The 24,656-nt window shown below is 40.5% G+C and overlaps 2 protein-coding genes across 11 annotated transcripts; one reads left to right on the plus strand and one right to left on the minus strand.

Annotated features, from left to right (window-relative positions):
- Positions 1–57: 57 nt before the first annotated feature.
- LOC113164466 (claudin-10-like) lies at positions 58–8,518 on the plus strand. 6 transcript variants are annotated; one of them, XM_026363786.1, is made up of 5 exons: positions 58–444; positions 829–990; positions 1,083–1,164; positions 1,328–1,435; positions 1,573–2,852. In XM_026363786.1, the coding sequence occupies exons 1-5, from the start codon at positions 213–215 to the stop codon at positions 1,751–1,753; spliced, it is 765 nt and encodes a 254-aa protein (XP_026219571.1). In that variant the 5' UTR covers positions 58–212; the 3' UTR covers positions 1,754–2,852. The 6 variants fall into 6 exon arrangements, with proteins under 6 accessions (XP_026219571.1, XP_026219574.1, XP_026219570.1 ...); XM_026363789.1 differs by having other exon boundaries at positions 59–411; XM_026363785.1 differs by lacking the exons at positions 829–990; positions 1,083–1,164; positions 1,328–1,435; positions 1,573–2,852 and adding exons at positions 7,304–7,465; positions 7,550–7,631; positions 7,727–7,834; positions 7,972–8,518 and having other exon boundaries at positions 62–444.
- Positions 8,519–12,664: 4,146 nt separating this feature from the next.
- On the minus strand, positions 12,665–23,007 carry dzip1 (DAZ interacting zinc finger protein 1). Of its 5 annotated transcripts, none has more exons than XM_026364167.1 (18): positions 22,909–23,007; positions 22,192–22,340; positions 21,336–21,935; positions 19,452–19,536; positions 19,136–19,251; positions 18,127–18,285; positions 17,902–18,039; positions 17,750–17,812; positions 17,529–17,657; positions 17,196–17,244; positions 17,064–17,108; positions 16,212–16,387; positions 15,932–16,127; positions 15,437–15,611; positions 14,036–14,415; positions 13,636–13,757; positions 13,339–13,498; positions 12,665–13,238 (listed from the first exon to the last, which is right to left on the minus strand). In XM_026364167.1, exons 2-18 carry the CDS (start codon positions 22,192–22,194, stop codon positions 13,126–13,128), a joined length of 2,709 nt encoding a protein of 902 aa, XP_026219952.1. In that variant the 5' UTR covers positions 22,195–22,340; positions 22,909–23,007; the 3' UTR covers positions 12,665–13,125. The 5 variants fall into 5 exon arrangements, with proteins under 5 accessions (XP_026219952.1, XP_026219950.1, XP_026219954.1 ...); XM_026364165.1 differs by having other exon boundaries at positions 12,666–13,238; positions 15,926–16,127; XM_026364166.1 differs by having other exon boundaries at positions 12,667–13,235; positions 15,926–16,127.
- Between the last annotated feature and the right edge of the window lie 1,649 nt (positions 23,008–24,656).

Here is a 24,656-nt window from a genome sequence, read left to right on the forward strand (position 1 = left end):
TGAAGGATGCTTACTGGGCAAAACTGTCTCCAGATAAAATGAGGTAAGAGCCATCCATCCTCACCATTGGTCTGACAGTTGTGCATCTGGAATAATGAACTCTAATTCTCCACACTGACATGTTTTTAAACTTAGGACATTAATCTCTATATCCGACAGATGTTGATAGTTTTTCAGTTGTACTAGTATTTGCTTCAGGAACAACACTCACCATGAAGTACAGGACGATGGTGATGTACATGGAGATCGGATGCTTTGTGTCCTGCCTGTGTGGCTGGATTCTGGTGTGTTCCACTCTTCCAACGCCATTTTGGAGTTATTCAGAAAATTCTGGAAGTGTGATGACCACTGCCGACTTTTTCTCCAACCTGTGGCAGGACTGCGTCTCAGACAATACCGGGGCTTCTTCCTGTAAGGGGTTTCCCTCTCTCATGGCTCTGTCTGGTAGGATATTCTGAAAACGTCAAAACTTCTTCCAACTACCAAAGTACCAGAATGTATTAAAAGCTCTTTACATATATTTATAGGAATTGTTTCAAATGATTGGTAAAATCCATTTAGCATATGTGCCTTTCTTAGTAAATGTGTGACATCTGCACTAAATGCACATGCAGTTATTACTTGTAAATGGTTTGGAGAAAGGCTGGACACACCAGGATCATTAGAGTTATAAGTACCTTAGTGAGTTCAGCTACAATTTCCCATTTAGATAACACAACACATTATAAAGCATTAATCAATAAAAAAATTAACATGACCTAATGGTTCATTTTACACACTAACTTTTTCCTTTGTTGCTGCATTTCAGTAGAATCTGTTTTCTTTCAGGCTTCCTACACGTGTGCAGAGCTCTTACTATCTGTGCCGTGATCACCGGCTTCTTCGGAGGCGTCCTCACACTTATAGGGATGAAGTGCACTAAAATAGGAGGATCTGAGATTGCTAATGCCAGAGTGACCTTTGCAGGTGGTCTAACCTACATGGTTTCAGGCAAGAGGAAAACATTTATTTTTCAATATTAGACTAAAGATATAGAACAATAAAATAAATTCAAACAATAATTTAAAATAATTTTAACTTAGGATTCTGTGGTATGATAACCTACTCGTGGTGGGCAAACAAAACCAGAACCGAATTTGTGGATCCATTGTTTATGGATGCAAAGTGAGTACTTTTAAACTGTATGAAGATTATTTCGAGACAGCTTTAAAGGGTATTTAACCAAGCAAAAAAACTCAACAAAAACACAATGTACCACAATATACAAATAATAAATGCTGAATAATTAAGTAGAAATGCTTGATGTACCTTTGTATTTATTGCTCAGACGTGAACTTGGAGCAGCGATTTTCATCGGCTGGGGAGGCTCCATCCTTCTCATCCTTGGAGGAGCAGTGCAGACTTACTTCTCTGGAAAAGAAGGTCTACCATCAGGGTACATATCAAACCTCCTGTAGTCACTCTACCTGTTGTATTACCAATCTTTTCTATATTATTTGCCACTACTATCTGTATTGTGTGTATATCAAACACACAACAGAGCAACTGCTTAAATAAAACTTTCAACATCAGTTCCCAGAAAGAGCATAGAAGACCAGGTTCTTACGCCTGGACCAGACAGACCTACATGCTGCCGGCTGCAGCGTCCAGAATGAGCCTGGGATCACCGCTGTTGTATGAAGGCAGACAGAGTCGAACTACCAGGGCCACAACAAAGACTGGTCGAACCTACAGCAGAGACAACTTTGTCTGAAGTTGTCTTTAAAGAAATAGTTTCTGGGAACTATGTAAAGTGAGGCTGACTCTGTATTAGCTTAGCTTAAAGACTGGAAAAACATGTATACTTAAGCTTCTTCTGACGTAGGATAACAACCCACATACCAACATCTCTACAAACCATTTCCCCAACATGGACATGTGCACAGATATGTAACATGCTTTACACTGTATAAAATCACTCCTCATATTTTTTAATTCACGTTTTTAAATCACATTTGTCTTATTACACTGTCTGTAAGTCATGCCTGTATAATTTTCTGTCAAAATCTTACTTGTGGCTGTTTAATGCTTTCGCAGAAAAGCCCCATGACTGTAGACACATCATCTGAAGGAGTTTCAGGGCAAAGTTAGTATTTTGAGAATAAAGGTGAAATGTCGTAAACAAAGTAGAAAGAACATGTTGAAAATAAAGAATAAATTACAATAATAAAGTAACAAAATAGTTGAAACTTAGAGAGAGGATAAATAAATAAAACGTAGTATCCTGCCATACAGTTACGTGATGTCTACTGTAAATCTATTCATTGCAAAAGATTTAAGCTGCAAGAGTTTGCGCGAGAAAAAGCAACTAAAGAATTTGGTGAAAGCCCATGAAGACTTTGTTTACAGTGCAGTGAAAACGAATTTGCCCCTGGCGTTTTTTTCTTTCATAATTATCACATTAAAATGGTTTAGATCGATGTGAAAGACTCATTCCCAGTTATCGCAATCGCAAACACTTGATTGCAGTTTTGACACATATGCAAAAACATTAAAAAAAACAGGAAGAGGCAAATACTTTTTCAAAGCACTGACATGTGTACAGCTGTTTCATAAATGATTTACATTTACATTTACATTTAGTCATTTTATCCAAAGCGACTTACAAGTTAGGAATAAGGCAAGCAAAACAAAATCTAAGTCAAGGGAAAAACATCAAAGTAAAGTACTATCAAAAAAGTGATGTGTATATATTTAAATTCATGGAAGAAATTAGTAGAATATTTTCACATAACAGCATTAAAAATTAGAAAATTTACAAGTTTACACAAACTACATATGGTACCGCAAATCTGGAGTGTGGGTATCACTTCATTAAATATATATATATATATATATATATATATATATATATATATATATATATATATATATATATATATATATATATATATATATATATATATATATATATATATATCAAAGGAATCTATATGACAAGTGAACACTAAAAATGTCTAAATCAAACTACAGTTGGCACAAGGCATAAGGTGAGGCTGATAATGAAAATCAGCAAAGCTGGAATCTGATTTCTCTTTAACATACATGGTAGAACATCTTGTAATGTTTACACATTTTTAAGTTCATTAAAACCCATTGTTTTTCTCTTGTTTTCTTTCTGAGGTACTTCTAAAACACTGTTTTAGCTCCTATCTATGTGCTCTGATTGGTCAGCTCCATAGAAGCACAGAGCACCTGTTACCTGAAGCGCTCTGTGCTTCTATCTGCCGCCACTGTGAGGACTGCACTGAGGACTAACTCCACCTTTTCACTTGATAAGTTTTTACTGTCATTTTACATTTATTGCTGTAGATGATTACTTGTCTAACTTCCTTTCACTGTGGTTCAAACTGTGTAATATAATAAATTTTCACTGTCAAACAAACACGTCTTGCTCAATACACTAGTACTAGACAGTATTATTAAATATTGGGAGTAAATATTAAATAAATTAAAATACTATTTCACATTTTCTTCAGCAGGATGTTCAGCCTTAATAAACTTTCCATATCACCCAGTACATGATGTAGTTTGAAAAACTATAATTATATTCACTCTTACATATTACTATTTTAATTTTACAATTGTTTGTGTTACTTTTCTGTATTTTGTTATTACATTAGGCATCTTTGAAGGATATAGTATATACTGTACTTTCAAGAAAGCATATCCAGTATATTTGCTTGCCAACTACCAGGAAAAACATCATCCACATCATTCAGAAATTATTTTCTGTCTTATCTTCTGTTGGTGCTTCCATAAACAGCAGTGTACCTGCACATGTGGTTGGTGAGAGTATCTTTGATAAAAATGAAAAACTACAACATTTACTTTAGCACCCCTGTTCTCTAGACACTGGTCAAATCTCAAGAGACAGCTGAGCCGTCATCAACTCACATCTACAATCATCACTATATTCTGCAACAAAGATCTTACAACTGGTTCAACTTGCTTGGGGCCGATTACTATATATTAATATCAATAACTTAACACCAAGGCTGTAAACTGAAGTAACAGCATCTCATCGTACATACCTGAACCTCGTCCTTCTCTCTGGTAAAGATCTAACGCCCCCTGCTGGTTTTCTGGAGTTGGATCATTCTCGCTTTAATATTGTCCTGTGAAACAGATAATTCAGGGAACGTCCAAAAATAATAGTGCTCAGATAGTTTTTCAAATTTCAGATTTTCAAGGAAAGGTTTTTAAGATGTGTTTACATAAAAAAAAATATACAATGTTGTTCTACTGTTTGTTTACTTGGACTGAAGATGATACAGAAATTCCTGTTAAAATATTACTGCAATTATTCCACCCCAGGTTATGACAGCTGTCAGCCAGTAGGTGACATTAACTCCCCAGATGTGATTTATTTTATTACTGCAGCTGTACAGGAATAGGGGGGAATAATAAAGTTAGCATGCTCTCTTTTTTTGTGTGGGAAATATTAACCAGAGCTGGGATTCCTGAAAATTGGGTCTAATCGTGTTATTTGTTGAAAGAGTGAAGAATGCGGGCGCCCACATCCAGCACAATTACTGAGGCTAAGCGCTGACACTGTGGATGTATATGTGAACAGGACAAATCTGCTGAGCTCAACATCTGAACTTGAGCCATCACTGATACTGCAAGTATAATCTTTCCAAGCACCTAGGACTTTTTGTAATTAACTCAAAATGTACAGAAGCTGTGCACAACCAAACCTATTGAAACCACAGAAAAAAACATGTACATGATAACTCCAGTTCTTACAACTGAGTAATAGAAGCCAGTTTTCTACTAATGCTGAATGAAGCTGCCCTCATGATATATCTGAAGATGCCATATGTACCGCTACCTGCAGTAATGATGATCACATAAACCAACAGTTATTCTGGAAAAGAAGACAACTGTGTAACCCTACCCAAATTATTAGCTACGGCAGCATCAGGACAGCAAATTACCAGTAGGTGTAATATTCATTACAAAATTCACAACATCAGCATACAATCCTATTAACATTCTACATTTTATATTTATTTTCCTGGGCTGAATTAGATGCTGTTAAAGAGATATTTTGTTCTTTTAATTTGTGTTGACCACTAGGTGATGGCAGCTCCCTTAGAGATGTGACAGTGTGACTGTACTGAAGGAGCAGAGAACAAAGTTACAACATCGTAGCGAGCTCTCTGCTGTGTGAGCTCCTGAGCACTGTGTCTAAAACTGTTATTTGTTGAAATGGGTATGCGACGTGTGTCTTGTTTTCTTGTAGTACCTTTATTTTTTATGAAAGGGTGTTTCAATTTGATAAGTATTTATATATAATTCATTATAATTTTAATGTATTTATATACTCTCAATCTAATCTTAACTGGTCTAGATGTGACCACCTCAAACCAAACAAGTCTAAGTTTAGCGGCTTTTGGTGCAGACCAGCACTAATCTTTGGGGAGCTCTGCTTTGCTGGGTGAGGAAAGAACAGTACATTTAGTGAGCTCTTCTTTCCATGGGAAATGCCAACTAGGATTCAGTACAGAGAGCATATACCAAAAGTGACCACTACCAATAATGGGCTGTGGTACAGCAAATTGATCCATTTAATCAAGATCTTGCCAAAACTCTTCTGTAAAATATATTTAAGATTATCTCACTGTTTTCTTATTTGTCTTCTCTGGCTGAGATCAACCATTCTGTAGTTATTCTAAACTCTATGTGTAAGGTAACTGAGACTGGGAACAAACTAATCATGCAAATAAATAAACATAAACCTCAAAAGAAATCCAACTGAATAAAATATTTTCATTTAGCTTTTCCAAGTTGCTGTTCAAGTCTTTGTAACTGAAGCTGTCTCACTTCTGACCAGTCATCTTCATCATTACCATCATCATCCCTCTCCATCTTTGTAACAGTTGTGCTGTGCATATCAACCCCCATCTCTGACGACTGCTGGGAGCTGGATGAGTATTGTTTGTTTGTATATGGGTTTGTGTGATGTTATTAAGAAAAACTGCATTGGATCTACCCCTGTCTAGTTAACTTAAGTTTTTCCATTCCCCCAGTTAAATACGTTAAATTATTCCTGCTTGAATCTGCATATTTCAGAAATATGGTGAACGCTGGTAAAATCAAGCAGCTAGAAGCAGTCGAAGACAAGTCTGGAGCATGAAAGGAATTAAAGGAAGGAGGAAAAAACTAAACTTACATGTTAACTCTAATGATCCACTAATTTCTCAGTGTTCATGCCTGTGCTGGGAACGTGAGGGATGCTTACTGGGCAAAACAGTCTAAAAGATAAGATGAGAAAAGAGCCAATCATCCACACTGTCTGTGTGACAGTGGTACATCAGCAATGACAGCAATGATCCACTAAGACGTAATCCCTCAGTGTTCGTGCCTGTGCTGGGAACGTGAAGGATGCTTACTGGGCAAAACTGTCTCCAGATAAAATGAGGTAAGAGCCAGCCATCCTCACCATTGGTCTGACAGTTGTGCATCTGGAATAATGAACTCTAATTCTCCACACTGACATGTTTTTAAACTTAGGACATTAATCTCTATATATCCAACAGATGTTGATAGTTTTCAGTTGTACTAGTATTTGCTTCAGGAACAACACTCACCATGAAGTACAGGACGATGGTGATGTACATGGAGATCGGATGCTTTGTGTCCTGCCTGTGTGGCTGGATGCTGGTGTGTTCCACTCTTCCAACACCATTTTGGAGTTATTCAGGAAATTCTGGAAGTGTGATGACCACTGCCAACTTTTACTCCAACCTGTGGCAGGACTGCATCTCAGACAGCACTGGGGCTTCTTCCTGTAAGGGGTTTCCTTCCCTGATGGCTCTGTCTGGTAGGATATTCTGAAAACGTCAACATTTCTTCCAACTACCAAAGTACCAGAATGTATTAAAAGCTCTTTATATTTATAGGAACTATCTCAAATAATTGTTAAAATCCATTGTGCTTTTTTAGTAAATGTGTAACATCTGCACTAAATGTTATGCATATGCAATTAATACTTCTAAATGGTTTGGAGAAATCCTGGACACACCAGGATAAAAACTGTGGATTATGGGTATTAAAAAAAAAAATCTCTTGCTCTAAAAAATTCCTACAGTCCCTTAGTGACTTCAGCTACCATTTCCCATTTAGATAACACAACACAGTATGAGGCACTAATCAATTAAACAAGGTTTAAAATGCTCTAATGGTGCATTTAACACACTAACTTTATTTCAAAAACATCATTTGTTGTTGCATTTCAGTAGAATCTGTTTTCTTTCAGGCTTCCTACACGCCTGCAGAGCTCTTACTATCTGTGCCGTGATCACCGGCTTCTTCGGAGGCGTCCTCACACTTATAGGGATGAAGTGCACTAAAATAGGGGGATCAGAGATTGCTAATGCAAGAGTGACCTTTGCAGGTGGTCTAACCTACATGGTTTCAGGTAAGAGAAGAAATTGTATATTTTTTAATATTAGACTACAATATAAAATAATAATGAAAAATAAATTAGACAAATTTTACTTAGGATTCTGTGGTATGATAACCTACTCGTGGTGGGCCAACAAAACCAGAACCGAATTTGTGGATCCACTTTTTATGGGTGCAAAGTGAGTCCTTTTAAACTGTGTAAAAACAGGTAAAATTAAAAAATGCTGAATAATTAAGTAAAAAGACTTAATGTACCTCTGTATTTATTGTTCAGATATGAACTTGGAGCAGCGATTTTCATTGGCTGGGGAGGCTCCATCCTTCTCATCCTTGGAGGAGCAGTGCAGACTTACTTCTCTGGAAAAGAAGGTCTACCATCAGGGTACATATCAAACCTCCTGTAGTCACTCTACCTGTTGTATTACCAATCTTTTCTATATTATTTGCCACTACTATCTGTATTGTGTGTATATCAAACACACAACAGAGCAACTGCTTAAATAAAACTTTCAACATCAGTTCCCAGAAAGAGCATAGAAGACCAGGTTCTTACGCCTGGACCAGACAGACCTACATGCTGCCGGCTGCAGCGTCCAGAATGAGCCTGGGATCACCGCTGTTGTATGAAGGCAGACAGAGTCGAACTACCAGGGCCACAACAAAGACTGGTCGAACCTACAGAAGAGACAACTATGTCTGAAGTTGTCTTTAAAGAAATAGTTTCTGGAAAATATGTAAAGTAAGGCTAGACTCTGTATTAGCTTAGCTTAAAGACTGGAAAACCATGTATACTTAAGCCTTAAGCTTCTTCTGACGTAGGATAACAACCCACATACCAGCATCTCTACAAACCATTTCCCCAGCATGGACATGTGCACAGATTTGCAACATGCTTTACACTGTATAAAATCAATCCTCATATTTTTTAATTCCAGCAAATCAAGTTTGTCTTATTACACTGTCTGTAGGTCATGCCTGTATAATTTTCTGTCAAAATTGTACTTGTGGCTGTTGAATGCTTTCGCAAACTGTGTATTTCGTGATAAAGAAATGTAACGGAAAAGTCCCATGAATGTAGACACATCATCTGAAGAAGTTTCAGGGGAAACTTTGCATATAAAGGTGGAATGTTGTGAAGTAGAAACACCATGTTGAAAATAAAGGAAAAATTACAATAATAAAGTAACAAAATTGTTGAAATAAAAGTTAAACTAGCTGGTAATGGACAGAGAAAAGGAAGAGGCAAATACTTTTTCAAAGCACTGTACATGTGTGCAGCTGTTTCATAAATGATTGTATATATATATATATATATATATATATATATATAATATATATATAAGATATATATATATATATATATAATTCCCCACTCGCTCCTTCCTTCGAGCGGTCTTATTCCTTCCAGCTCAGGTTCTCTACCAGAGGCCTAGGAGCTTGAGGGTCCTGCACAGTATCTTAGCTGTGCTTGGACTGCACTCTTCTGGACAGAGATCTCAGATGTTGTTCGTGGGATCAGCGGGAGCCATTCTCCCAGTTTGGGAGTTACAGACCCCAGTGTTTCTATCACCACGGGTACCACTTGTGCCTTCACCTTCCACATCTTTTCCAGCCCTTGGTACTTCTCGATCTTCTTGTGCTCCTTCCTCCTGATGTTTCTATCACTTGGGATTGCTACATCTATCACTATAGCCTTGTTCTCCTTTTTGTCCACCACTACTATGTCGGGTTGTTTGGCCATTACCAGTTGGTCAGTCTGTATCTGGAAGTCCCACAGGATCTTAGCTCGGTCATTCTCAACCACCTTTGGGGGTGTGTCCCATTTTGACTTTGGGACTTCCAGCCCTGTACTCGGCACAGATGTTCCTGTACACTATGCCGGCCACTTGGTTATGGCATTCCATGTATGCCCTGCATGCTAGCATCTTGCATCCCACTGTTATGTGCTGGATTGTTTCAGGGGCATCTTTGCACACCCTGCACCTGGGGTCCTGCCTGATATGGTAGATCTTAGCCTCTATCGATCTTGTACTCAGAGCCTGCTCCTGAGCAGCTAGGATTAGTGCCTCTGTGCCGTCTTTCACTCCAGCTTTGTCCAGCCACTGTTAGGATTTGTTGACATCAGCCACTTCTATGTGCCGGTGCTACATACCGTGCAGGGGTTTGTCCTTCCATGGGAGTTCCTCCTCTTCCTTCCCTTGCACTTGCTCAAGGCAGCCTGCTGCCTGAGGTATTCTCTAAGCACGTCATCAGTTTGGGCCATCTTACTGATGTATTCTTTGAGCTTAGTTGTTTCATAATAAGCTGGGCAAAGGAGTTCACCTCCTCCTTTGCCCAGCTTATTATGCCAGCGGGATACCTGATGACCGGGAGGGCATAGGTGTTGATCGCCCAGACTTTATTCTTCCCATTCAGCTGACTTCTCAGGACTTGCCTTACCCTTTGGAGGTACGTGGTGGTTGCTGTTTTCCATGCGGCCTCTTCGTGGTTACCATTTGCCTGTGGGATTCCAAGGTATTTTTAACTTTCCTCAACATCTGCTATCTTGCCTTCTGGTCGTTCTATTCCCTCGGTTCTGACTACCTTTCCTCTCCTTGCTACCATCCAACCACACTTATCCAGTTCGAATGCCATTCCGATGTCTTGGCTGTATATTTTGGTGGTATGTATCAGCAAGTCGATGTCTTGTTCGCTGTTGGCATACAACTTGGTGTCATCCATGCAGAGGAGGTGGCTGATGGTTGTGGCATTTCCTAGTCGGTATCCGTAGCTAGTCTTGGTGATGATCTGGCTGAGGGGGTTCAGGCCTATGCAGAACAGCAGTGGGGACAGAGCATCTCCTTGGTATATGATGCACTTGATGTTGACTTGGACAATCGGCTTAAAGTTGGCCTCTAGGGTTGCTTTCCACTTTCCTATTGAGTTCTGGATGAAGGTTCTTAGAGTCCTGTTTATCTTGTACAGTTCCAACCATTCCATGATCCATGTGTGAGTCATTGAGTCATTGGCTTTCTTGTAGTCAATCCAGGCAGTGCACAGGTTGGTATGTCTGGTCTTACAGTCTCTAGTGACTGCTTTATCTACCAGTAGCTGGTTCTTTGCTCTGGTGTTACTACAAATTCCTTTCTGGGCACTGCTCATGTATTGATCCATGTGCCTGCTCATCTTGGCTGCTATGATGCCTGACAGCAGCTTCCATGTTGTGCAGAGGCAGGTTATTGGGCAGTAGTTGGATGGGAGTGCTCCCTTCTGGGGGTCCTTCATGATCAGGACTGTCTACTGGTAGATTGTTCATTTGTGCCGCCAGCTGCTCATGGAGTGAGGTTAGCTTCTTGAGCCAGTAGGCATGGATCATGTCAGGATCTGGCACTGTCCAGCTCTTCATACCCGAGACCCTCTCTTGGATGTCTGCCATTGTGATGGTTACTGGATATTGTTCAGAAGGGTTGCTGTGGTCTGCTCTCAAGTCCACTAGCCACTGGGCATTGCTGTTATGTGATTCAATTCAATTCAATTCAATTTTATTTGTATAGCGCCAATTTACAACAGAAGTTATCTCAAGGCACTTTACAGTGTAAGGTTTAAGACCTTACAGAAAATATTTATACAAAAAATTATAGAGAAAACCCAACAATCCCATTTGAGCAAGCTTTAGGCAACAGTGGAGAGGAAAAACTCCCTTTAGAGGAAGAAACCTCCAGCAGAACCAGGCTCATAGTGGGCGGCCATCTGCCTTGACCGGTTGGGGTGAGTGGAAAGAGAAGAGAGAAAAGAACAGCAGGCAATAAAGACAACAACAAGCATCAAGAACATTGGGCAGATCAACTGGATTCTGGAGATGTACAGCTCCAGGCCGAGGATACCTGCAGAAAAGTACAGAGAGAGGGAGACAGAGAGGAGGAAACACAACTAAAAGAGAGAGAAGACACAAAGTTAATGACATGCAATGGTGGCATTTGCATTGATACAGGAGAAAGGAGAGAGGAGAGGAGCTCAGTTTATCAGTAGAGGTCCCCCAGCAGAATAACCTATATCAGCATAACTAAGAGATGGTTCAGAGTCACCTGATCCATCTCTAACTATAAGCTTTATAAAAAAGGAAAGTTTTAAGTCTAGTCTTAAATGTAGAGACGGTGTCTGCCTCCCGAACCTGAACTGGGAGCTGGTTCCACAGGAGAGGGGCTTGGTAGCTAAAGGCTCTGCCTCCCATTCTACATTTGGAAACTCTAGGAACCACAAGTAAACCTGCAGTCTGAGAACGGAGAGTTCTGCTTGGAAGCAGTCTAAGTACGGGGGATCTGAGTTGTTTACACCTCCAGGATGTCTCATTTTTCCATATTATGATATTTTGAAATTCTGGTCATTGCGCTAGAGTGAGGCGGATGTGAGGCCTCCTTCTCCATAATGCTTCAGCCAGCCTCCCTGTGCCTACACCCTGATGGCTCAGTGGAGAAACATTCATCTTTTTCTTCTGGTCTCAACTTCTCTGGTGTATCTCTTCTGCTTGGCAGTCTCCAACTGTCATCTTACTGTCAGGTGATAAGCTGATAGTTGGCTTACTTCAGTTTTGTAACCGGCCTCGGGGGCTTCAGGTGTCCATCTTAGCCATGATCTTCAATCTTAGGTCAGCTGCTCTTGCATTAAGCTCTGTTAGCTCTGTTACTGGGGCTTGGAACCCAATCTATGATTGTGGGGAGGATGATGATGTAATATCTGCCTGCTGACCTGTCGTCCTGGCTCCCCCTTGCCGTAGCATTTCTGTTGTACCTCATCAATCTGTAGTTGTGACATGAGCCGTTTCTTGCGGATGTTAGAGCACCGTGCTACTAGTTTTTTAGGTATCCATAATTCCCACATCCTCTTCATGTAGCCCCGCTCACTCGGGTTACTTGTGTAGTAGCATGCCAATAGTTCCCTGTTCTCATCGCTTGTCCATGAATGTCTTATCCTTGTTCCAATAGCCCACTTTTCATCAGGTTGCCCTGGTTCCCCAACACCTGACCCGGACGACGTCCGAGCCGGTTTGACTCTTGTGTTTCTAACTCTCATTATACGAGGTAGACAGGTAGCATTAAGGGCCTTGTCTAAGGGCCTGCCCTACTGTACCGAAGTCAGTGACACTAACCACTGCGCCATCACCACCATCTTAACCATCTTTATTGTTTTTTTGTTCTTATTCAAATACATTTCGAATAAACCAGTCTTTAGTTATTTCAAGTACGTACTCCACAAAGAAATATTTTATTGCTTGGATAAATATTTTATATACAAAAATTCCATTGCTCCATTTGTCACATAAAAGCATTATAAAATTATAAAATGTACAAATATTACACAAACTACATATGGTACCGCAAATTTGGAGTGTGGTTGTCACTTCATTAAATATATATATGACAAGTGAACACTGAAAATGTCTAAATCAAACTACAGTTGGCACAAGGCATAAGGTGAGGCTGATAATGAAAATTCAAATAATGCTGGAATCTCATTTCTCTTTAACATACTTGTTAGATAGTCTTTTCTATAAAACAACCTCCTGCTGTTACATATTGCTGTATTGTCTGTATATATAAAATATGGCTATTATTAGGTAATGTACTGTACTGTAGATGTCAGACGAGTTAACTGAGGTCTTAGTGTTGCTACTTGGTGTAGAGCTACATCACCTGATCAGCTGTAGTGTTTATTGTGTTTATTGCTAATGTCCTCAGAATCACTGATGTCACTGAGGGAGCACAAGCTGCTCTTCAGAGTGCTTCCTGTTCCAGCCTCCGTCAGACCTGCTGAGAACAAGACAAAACTTATTCTCCAACCGTCGACATATCCTGCTATAAAGATCATCCAGGTCAAGAAGTCATTTGGGACAGCAGACACAGCACTGACCTGATTTGGGGCCTTTTCCTGTAGAAGTTCCCCATACACTGGTGGACTGTGAGTCCAAGCTCCTCCTCAGGGGTCCAGAGCTCTGGGTTGGTTTAGACATTTCCTGTCTGTCCTCTAGGGAGGAGACCACCCAATCACTGCTTTCCTCCAGATCCGAGTACTGTCACCACATACAGAAACATAATACCATCTCTTACAACCTTACTGAGGCAGACACATTATTATAACTACATAATAATATTAAAAACGTAGCAAAACTGAACATTAAAGCTTTGCACTGAGGTCCCATCATTTTACCGTGAGCTCCAGAACCTCGTCTTTCCTCTCTGGTAAAATGCTGATTGCCCCTGCTGGTTTCTTTACAACTCTCTCTGCAAACTTCTTCTCCATTTTTCTGGCCAGGTCATTGATTTTGTTCTCTAAAAAACATAAAATACATTTTCCACACAACAAAAACACAGACCGTATTATTTTTCACATTTTTAGAGAAAAACAACCCCATTTATGTCACATAGACTACACTAGCAGACTTAAAATCAATCTACTCTGCTCTGCCTACTGTAGTCCTCCCTCTTCCTGCTCTGCTGTGCCAGCTGCTGTAGCCGCAGGCTTTGTACTTAATTTATACTACAAAAATATTTCAAAAAAGTTACATACTGAAGGTTTAAAATATTTTCAAGCCAGAAAAACAATTTACCTTTACTGAGGTTTCTCTTGTCCACATTACTGTTCTGGTCCTTGTAACTGTGAAGCTGTCTGGGGTCAATCTCCTGCAGCTCGCTGACTTCTGACCACTCGTCTTCATCATCATCATCATCATCATCATCGCTGTCCACCTTTGTGACTGTTGTCTTGGTCACGGTGGCCACCAACCCCCGGGACTGTTGGGGATTTGAGGAGGACGAGTGCCTGGCTGGTGCCTGCCTGGCCTGGACCGGACTGTCTTTGCTCGCTCTACTTTGGACCGGGGCTGCCTGGTTTATTCTGGGCTGCAGTGACTTGCCCCTCACATCTTTCTGCCCTTCCACATCTGTATCCTCTTCATCTGAGTCCTCATCTGAACTGAAAGGAGGGGTCCTGAAAAATCACAGCAACATGATGAATGTTTACTTCATCATTAAACACTGTTTGTATCTTAAAGCTCTACAAATACACTTTGCAGAATCAGCACTTGGTGCATGTTACCTGTGCAAGTGTGTTGTATAAGTCTAAAGTCACACTGTGTTGTGACAAGTTCTAACTTTTCTGCACCAGCTCTACTTAAGTTACCACAGACTAGTCAAAACATTGTAGCAAAACGCAATGATTCCTTACAAGCAGCACAGGAAAGAAAGACACTAATTAGGTGAGAAAATGCTATTATACAATACAATGCATGACTGTCCAACACCTCATTAATAATTAATTTTTTTATTCAGGCCTTCTTTTCTATTTTTGTTTACTGTTGAGGATTTCAGATAAATACAGTCACTGACGTCTAGGTGAAAAGATTCAGCTGAAGTCAACACAATTACAAGTTTCACACAAATAATAAAGCTGGTGTCGGCACCAATTCCCACACAAAATGAATCCACCATAACAAAACACAAAAACAAAATCTCACTGTGCCCTCATCTAAGTAAAGTACTGACAGAGCACAAACATAAAGTGGTGTAATCTGTCACAGATGGGCTCTTCCAGGCACTACTGTCTTTCTACCTGTTCCACTGCGTCAACAGTGAATAAAGAATAACTTACACTTACTCAGGGAGGTGTCAGTTTTTGTTTATATGTTAAACCTCTGCAGACCTGCCGACTTTGGCCTCTTGTGAAATGACTGGGACCTGCTGGTATGGTGAACCTGTAATCCTCTACTTAGCAACATAATATGTTTGTATTCAGAGAGGCGTGTGCATTTTAACACAGAACCTTGCATTAAAAAGACAGGGCACGGGGCTTGGTGAGTGTATAGTGGGACTTTGTACAAATAAAGATGATAGGTTTTACTGTTAATACTAACAAATACTCTAAACTTTGTATTAAGCAGTGAAATCCTACTTGTATTCTGTTATTAAGAACACAGATAGAGATAATTTTATCTTCAAAAGTTTGTCTTTACTTGGTTGCAAAGGTCCGCAGCGTGTTTTTGGTGTTGGGTGTTGATGTCTTAGGTTGTGTTGTGGTTTTGATCCTTGGTGCTGGCTGTGGGGTTTTGGGATGTTTAACAGCAGGTCCAGACATCACCTGTGTTGCTCTGGAGGGAAGGCTACTGGATCGAGGCCGGATCTGGAACGCTACACAGGTAATGGAAATAATTAGCAGCTCATTTAGCTTTAGAGCTTTAGTCAGCTAATGTGACAGGAAACAGGCTTTCAGAGATCAGACTGATGGAGTTGGATGCACACACAGTCAAAATCAATTACTCTAAACTAAACACTACAATGTGGAACTAACATTTCCTCAAGCCACTAACCAACTCCCAATGAGCTTGCTGAAATTCATTAAATTCAAGTTGTAATACAGTGTTATTGCCATAGATCTGTTGACAGAATAAGAACTTAAAGCTAACTGCTAAGAGGATTTTTGATGACTCAGTCCTGGAAATCACCTTGACCTGATCTGGATCGGGCCTGTGGTTCAGGAGCAGGGTCACTGCCCCTCCTCTGACCACCCAGCTTCTTTTCCACAGTGCTGGTTATCTCCTCGCGATGGCGCCAGTAGTCAGGCATCCCCTTTGCAATATTGTCACGCTTTGAATGAACCTTAGCCAGGATTGAAGTGAGCACTTTGTTCTTCAGACCACTTTGATCCTGAGAAAAGACAACCTATGGGTTTAGATCATATTTCTTTTAACTTAAAGCTAAACTTAAAGGTACTTCAGAGTAAGAACTCACAGGCTTGACCCCCAGGTTCTCCAGTTTCGTAATGACAGCCTGCTCAAGCTCAGGTCGCATCTCTCTCATGATGTTGGGGTTCCTTTTTAGAGTACTGGGACTTATCCTCTGTTTCTTCTCAGGCACAGGCTCTGGCTTCTTCTCCACCGGCCTCCTCTCCGAGATGCTGCTCGAGTCTGTAAAGGAAAATTCACTTAGTGAGTTGTTTATGGACAAAACACACTCCAATCACAGAAGTTGTGGCAGTACAGTATATGCAGGAAATTCAAATGAGCATGCATTAGCCAATTTTCAGACAAGCTCCTTGTCGCAGGCTGAGTCAGGTACAAGTATTTGGCTGCGGTGGGGCAGGCACAAGGAGGGAATGTTTAGAAGTTTATTTGCCAAGGAAACAAGACGGCGGATGGGACATCATGATCATTAGAACTGACATGGCAGGCATCGCAGAATATCACAGATTAAAATCATCCTAATGCCTTTCATGTCAGTGTCGAGTGTGATGATCTCAGCCCTGACATTCAAGGAAAAAGCTGCTCAGAACAGACCGATGGATCCATGCAGACAGCATGCAGTCGACCGGCTCTGTTTTACCTTTGTCCTCTTCTGACAGCTCCTGTATAGGATCCAGCTTAAGAGAAGCGACTGGCTGCTCTAATTGGACAGCACATGAGGTCAAAGGTCATTGGAAGTTAGGGAGTGAGATAAAATGCATTAAAAAGAGGTGGTGGCGGCGGGGGGGGAGGGTAACAGTTGTCTGAACCAGCATCATGTGAATCCTTCATGCAAGAAAGTACATGCTCAGCCTGATGGTTGTACATTATATTTTCTTATGCCAGCTGGCGTCTTACTCACCAAGTGCAGCTCTCTTTAACTCTGGTGCCGGTGCGCTGACAATCACTGGGAAACAGAGTAAGATGAATGCATTAGAACCGCACAAGTGGTTTCGTTCAGTGAAAAACCTAGTAACTGAAAAGGAAACCATACCTGGTACTTCCACTACTTTGGTGGGTGGATTTGAGGAAAATCTCTTTATCTGCAAGTAGAAAAAAATAAAAAGTATTATTATTGTACAGGATCATGCTTATAATACAACATCAGATATGTATTTAACATGTGGAGCTATTCCAGGAAAGGCATCAACTTCCTGTACACTGCAGCTCCTGTCAAATTTACAATACAATCATATCTTAGTACAACACAATCTGAGCCCAAACAGCAAATACAGGATATCCTGAACAAGGGCTGACCCTCTGCCTCGCATCCCCTCCCGACATAATCACACAGTAGGCGTTGATGACTGAGTGTGAATGAGTTAACCTGCTCTCTCTGAGCTTTGATGGTTTGCTCTTTCTCCTGCAGCCTCCTGCCCATCTCCTGCTGCAGCTTCTGGCTTCGCTCCTGGTGCTCTGACACAGATGACTGCATCCTGCTCAGCTCATTCAGCAACTGGAAGACAACAGGAAGAGGAGGCATTTTTCAACTGAATAAAAGACAGGTTGAACATGCAATAAAAGCAGAACAACTTCAATTAAAAATACCTCATTCTTTTCAGAGTCATGATGAGCTTTAATTTCTTGTAGCCTTGATTCCCACTTTTTATCCTGCAAAAGAATATTTAGAGAATTTAATTAAAGTCACATCATTCACTTGTAGGATTTAAAATACAGTCTAGTCTCTCTTCTGCACTGACCTGTTTCTTCATCTGCTGTTCCAGCTTCTGGATCGCTTGTATCTGCATCTCTTTGTAGATGTCCAGGTCTCTCTCTGCCTGTGAGTGAACAGGGCTGGCTGGTTTCTCATGCTTTGCCGTCTGATTCTGATTAGCTTCCTATGTGAAATGAAAATATATGTATGACATAGCAAAAAAGAGTATTTTTATGAAGAAGTAACAAAGGCCATATTATCCTTTCCGTACATTTAGAGCTTGGATATTTCTTGTGTAAAGAAATTCCATCTCCCTGCGCATGCCATCCCTGCTGTCCTCTATCTTTCTCTCCATGCGTGCCATCTCCTCCGCCTTGAAGCGGTCCAGTTCTCTCAGCAGGTCTTTGTGCATGGACTGCTGCTCTTTTTCCTGGAATCACACAAAATGAGCTTCAGTAGTAATGTCTAGACTACAAATGACTGGCACTAATAGCAAAATAAATTATGTCAAAGTGGTAAGATGGTGACAACAGGGGCCCGTGTTACAAGACAAGCTGTCTTAGTCACTTAGCCAGCTGTCTTTAGCTTCACGCAGGTTTTCCAGTAGAATGAAACTGCACAGTATTTTCAGCACTGCCATGTGCAACACAGTTAAGATCAAAATACGTCAACTACTTGGCTTGCACTCTTCTCGGAGGAAAAATGAGGAGGAAACCATAAATTTACTTGTCTTCATTACCGTTTCTCAAACTTACACAAACACTCTAAAATCCTAATATACGTCTCTGATGATAGTACTTTCACACATATGTCTCATATCAGTCAAGATTGCACGCAGCTTCTCTGCATTTTTGAGAACTATTGTTTTAGAACTGACTGATAACAATGTTTTCAAGTTTGGCAAAGTCATGAGCCACCACCCATCACTTCAAAGAGAGGGCCTTTGATGGAAACTCCCTCTGATAACACCAGGACCTTTCCTATTAAAAAATTCATTTTAGAATACTTTTTTTAGTAAGTAAGTAATTTAAAACATTTCTCTTTGTCTTTTTGTCAGATAAATAATTTTAAATAAATAAATAATTTCTATTTAATTGTGTCATAATAAGTATAATTTTAAAAATAACTCCTTTTATGGTTCTGATGATATGACTGGCTTTAAAATCAGTGTCATTATTGCACTCCTCCAGAATCACTGATGTCAGGCTCAGGGAAGCCAGATTAACCAACATGTGTCAGACTAAGTTGATCTTGTTTTGAGATACAGGCCCAGATCCTACCTGGACTATTTTGGCCTGTAAAGCCTGTTGTTGTTGAACAATCTGCTCCTTCAGACCGCTGATCTCCAGTTTGAGACTTTCAATGTGGGATTTCTTCTCACTGTCTGATCGCAACTCTGGAAAGTATAACAAAAAAATATATATAATAATTTGATATTGCAGGCAATAACACAGTGTGGGGAAATGCTTTACATTTCACCTCGAACTCTATAAAAGATCTGTGTTTCTGAATAGTTACATTTTACACCTTGATCGTTTTCCTGTTGCTAGTAATTTATCAGACACCTAAACTGCTCAGCAAACCAAAAGGACTTACGGATCTCATACTCATCAGGGTGGCGGCGCTGCATGTGGTTCTGAAGAAAAGAGGAGTTAAGGAAGGACTTATCACAATGTAGACACTAAAAGAAAAGACAAAAAAAAACACAGGTATTAATACATCGCCTAGAAATAAATGTATCTCAGTTGTTAAATATTGTGACTCCTGCAAGTGACAGTGATTATAAGTTTTCATCACACTATGTTTTTCTGTTTGCTACTTTTTGAACTATTCTCTAGCAATTGGTAAATGCTGAGTCTGAACACAACAAAACAAATACAAATTGAGAAACTTGATATGATATTTAACGTGTATACTGTTTACGTATATCTGGTGTAATTACAGAAAAAACACTTGTTTTCAGTGTTAACTAATCTTTAGATATGTCCTATTTTCTGCAAAAGCACAAGTTCAAAACAAATGATGATTTTCAATTCACTATAAGAGATAGAAGAATGAAAAGCAGTAATCCTTTATATTATAGCAGCTGGTACCATCAGATATTGAGCATTAGTTCTAGAATGTGAATGGTTAATTAATTATCCATAACAACTTGAATGTGTCAGTGGAAAATGTATATACTAGTACATACACTCAATAAAAGTCAGTAAAACAGTACATATATTGTTTTCTGTGGACAGTTCTCTAATGCTTTTGTCCGCAGTTGTGACAATGATATGACTATAATTTATTTAAATTCTCATAAACTACTAAAAAAGCTGATTATGTATCCACTTAGTTCAGGCATGTTTTTCCAAACAGAAACACATAGCATAAGTGATGTTGATTTGCTCCCTGAGGCTGGCGTCACTACACTCCAGATTGCACTTAACAGCCAGAAGAGATGCTGTCTTTGCTTCACACACACACAAACACACACACAGAGATCATACATCACATTTATCTCCTACTCTCATTGTGGCTGTGACTTCATTCCATGTTAAGCCTGCTGCTACTGATATCCTGTCAGACCATCTGGTAACAAAGATTCAAAGGCAGTCACATGACACAGAGAGGTGCGGCACTCGAATGAACTGATGCAATTGCATCTGGCATCTGCATTACTGGTTTGGAGTAACTGAAAACTGGGACTAAAATTAAATTATTCTTGTGTGTATATTTGTTTTAATTGCACATGCGCATATGACAAGCAACAAATGCCAAAGGTCCTCGAAGGACACACACACACAAGCTCTATCAATTATTGAACCAGCTCAGTTAGCCGAGCTGCTAGAGCACACCTAGCAACCACATGCTGTCATGACACACTATATCTGTTGCCTTGGTAACCGCTTGGCCAGGTCAGTGGCAGCCGTACACTTGAAAAACGGGGAGATTTTTTGATTTGTGCTATAAATAACCTAATGACAAAGGGGCTATGCTTCAGAGAAAACACAATATTACCACTTAAACCATTATACGCTAGTATTTAGCATACACCAATACCTCAATAACTGCAAGGACGTGTATATGAGGGTGCCTTTCATAAGTGCATTAAAAACAAATTGCCACCAAATGACACCATCTGTTCTCCAGCTCTAAATCCTACTCTTTCAGACTGAAAACAAAGCTTATTATAATCATACTATAAGAACACAGATACAGTAGGTTTTACAGTGCATAACAATTATTAGAGAACAAAATAATAATTTAAAGAAAAAAAACTCCAGTATTTCTCTTTTTCCCTTCAAACCCCGCTTTACAATGAACAAAGCTTGAGCTGTGAATAGCTCTTGGGAACAATGACAGAGCAGGGGGCACTGAGAAGGAGTGAACGGGGTGAGGGGGATGGAGCTAGCTGTCTCCTTTCCATACATATGTAAAGTGCAAATGTTAACCATAACCCTCTCAGTGAGGGTGAATTGAGCATGTCAGCAGTACCTTGTGGCTACTGATGATTCGTGGCGCGAGCATGGACTGCTGGGTGCGGATAACCTTCTTTCTCTGCTTCAGTTCAGTCATCAGCATCTTCACCTTCTCCTCCTGCTTTTTCTGCTGAGCCAGCAGCTGATCACGCTCCTTGCCTGCTGCGGCCAACCGCTCCTCTGCCGCACGCAGGTTGAGGGTGAGAAATTCCTGACAGTGGAGGAGCCACTCTACTGTGAGCTGGGCCAGCCGCAAGACCTTGACCAGAGCCGGGTCCACTGGGCTCTGACATCGCTGGCACCGCTCCCCGTCCAAGCTGCAAAAGGTCACTGTGCTGATGTGCTCCTGAAGGGTGTCCACATCCAGCTGGCTCACCACCAGATCTATGTCCACTGCGTTGATTCGCCGCCAATCCACAGTCTCTCTGCGTGCCCGGAACTTAAAAGGGAGAACAGTGGCGGCTCCGCTCGATGGAGTCATACCTGGTGCGGGAACAGAGTGGCTGTTTACAGAGTGCTGGCTCAGCGGTGAATTCAAAAGGGATGGGATCCCTGCAGATGAATGAGTCCCCTGGGCGTCACTGGTGTAGGGGTAGTAGACTCCGTCGTGAAATGGCTGTAACAAAAACCAAGGAGACGTTTAAATCCTCGCTTCAAAGAAACACACAGAGCTAGCCTGGCCAATTCAAAATGACAATCAAGCATCCTATATTCACCAATCACAGGAAGAGAGTGAAAGAGAAAGAAAGCCAGCAGCATCTGCTTCGGCGAGGGGACACAGCAGAGCACAGATTCCACCACTGCTGAGTCCCCCTGCATCTACCTACAACGCTGCTGCTGCTGCAGCCCTGATGCAGCCCTGCTCTCCTTACCATCTTCGGCTGATATTGTCTTTACTGGGAGGAACAGATCGGAGCCCCGGCGCCGCTCTCTCCGGTTCCGCCCCCTCGCCGGCAGCTCAACGCGACAACGCCGAGGCTGGGCGTCCGCCGCGTTACCATGGAGACAGAGACGCGCGTCCCTGGGGACAGAGGTGTTATGAAAACATGGAAGGCAATCAGCAAATGTTTCCCCACGGCTGTGTCCTGCGGGTTTCAGGGTTCAAATCTCCCTCACTCGAATGTAACAGTGTCTAAAACTGAATTATTTTAAACGTAGCACAAAAAGAGCAGGAGGATGCCGGAAATTAGTTCCCAAGTTGCTACAGGCAAAAACCGCTAATCTCTTAGCATCACGTTTCCGAGACAATCGTTTCATGTTGGGGCAGGTTTGCTTGACCTCAACCTGAACAATGGCGCACAGGCGTGAACTTGTCTGAGCATTTTTAGAAGGAGGTACCACTACTTTTAAGCCCGTTTCACAAAGCACACGCGTTTCTTAAAAGTCTATTAACCTAGCTAACGCTAGCGGTTAACGCTAAACGTTAATGGCTCCCGTCGTTCAAACCGTGCCTGACTGGCTAACGGACATTTTTTGAGTCAGCGCAAAACTGTAGACGTCGCGTTAAAACGGCAGTTTTACATAAATAACAATGAAGAGTTTTAAAATGTTTGAGTTTTAAATGCCACTACGCCATTAAAACGACTTACCGGAGGGTCTAAATGGTTATTTCATAGCCTTTAAAAAGTTTCCAGAAGACGGGACCCCAGGCGATGTGAGGGTGACGAAGCTGCTGGTCTCCACATTCCTAAATCCCTTTGGGAAAAACCGCCATTAAGCCACACGTTATATATACGAAACGTCCGGTAAAAAACTTCAAAATAAAATAATAGCTTCAACATCTGTGAACTAATAAATGCATTATATAGACATACATTTACATTGACATCATTAAATTGTTGTAGTATGGACACGTGCTTTTTTTTTATTAAACGACCGCAGTTTACTTGATTCAAAAAGAGAGCTTTAAAGAACAGCGGTAAAATGTTTAAAGACCTGTCGACTAGCATGAAATAACTATTGTGAAAGGCCACTCTCTTGTTTCCGCTGGTGTTGTGGTGTGACTTGACGCAGCTCGCCGTGAGGAGGGGGAAGGGAGACACAGACCGCTGAGCTTTGAAAAGGGGGCTCTGCAAAGAGGGATGCAGGAGGTCCCCCCTCCACCTCCAGCTGAAAGAAACCCAACAAAACCTTGAAATCCTTTAAGGACCTTCAGTATAATTAGAAGCATGTCAGGATTTTGAATTGGATTGTGCATTGGGCTCATCAAAGGACTCCCTTTTTGGGTTGCAGGCATATAATCTGCTGCTGTGAAACTACCACATGGAAATTATCTAACAGAGAAGAACTGTTGGTAATCATGTTTAGTAATAACATAAAGTTGGGTTTGATTTTATGGCAGTAAAATCTCTTTCAGTGGTGGAAGAAGCAAGAAAAAACACCAATCATTTGTTGTAGTAATGTACATTTGCTCCAGAAATAGTGTATACTTGTACTTTACTGGAAAAGTATGGTACTTTTATTTCACTACAATTTAGGCTACACTTGGATTCACAAACATAATCTGCAAATAATTCGTGACATATTTTAGATTTAGAAGAATATTTGATCTGCAAAGTTATAAGTTATGAAGTATCCAGCAGTGTATAAAGTAGTCTATTTACAATTAGCTCCATGTTTGCAACCTGCAACATTACAGTAATCAATATAAACATTGATAATTATGTTATATATATGTTATTCTGAAATAAGGAGTCATTCTGCATAATAAGGACTTCTGCCTTGTTATTTTTTCACGTTATTTGCTGGTAATACTTTTGTATTTTTCATATAACGGTTAACCTCACTCATTTCTCATTGCAAAAACAAGTACACTGTCCAGAAAGTAATACATTCCTTTTCCTTCCTCATAATAAAAATACCTCTATTGTTGCTAAAGAATTTCATCACCCCTCCTAGAAGCAGGCTAGGTCCGTCTCTGTCCTCTATTTGGAGGATTTTCCCACAATAAATAAATAAATGACGTGTTACCTGTATTTAGTTTTCTTATTGGAAAATCAGATCACATTAAAAATAAAATAGATGCAAAAACAGGAAATTCCAAAGATGTCTAACGACTAATATGTCGGTGAAGATGAGGTATTTAACTAATTTAATTAAAAAAGCTGGTGAAACACACAGAAAATCTCAGACTTGAGACAAGCAGAACTTCAACCTGCACTGTTAGAGTTTGAGGATGTATTTCTGACGTTGTCCAACCTGAGATGATCAGGGTAAAACTTTAAGAATGACGGGTTCAAGAAAGGGTAGCTACAGGATTGTCTGTCTTTTTTAATGCAGCCACTGTTATTCAGCTGTGTACTTTTTATGTCATACTCTTGTACCTTATGGTATTTCA

Source organism: Anabas testudineus, chromosome 2 (genome assembly GCF_900324465.2).
Source record: "Anabas testudineus chromosome 2, fAnaTes1.2, whole genome shotgun sequence".
Lineage (NCBI taxonomy): Eukaryota > Metazoa > Chordata > Actinopteri > Anabantiformes > Anabantidae > Anabas > Anabas testudineus.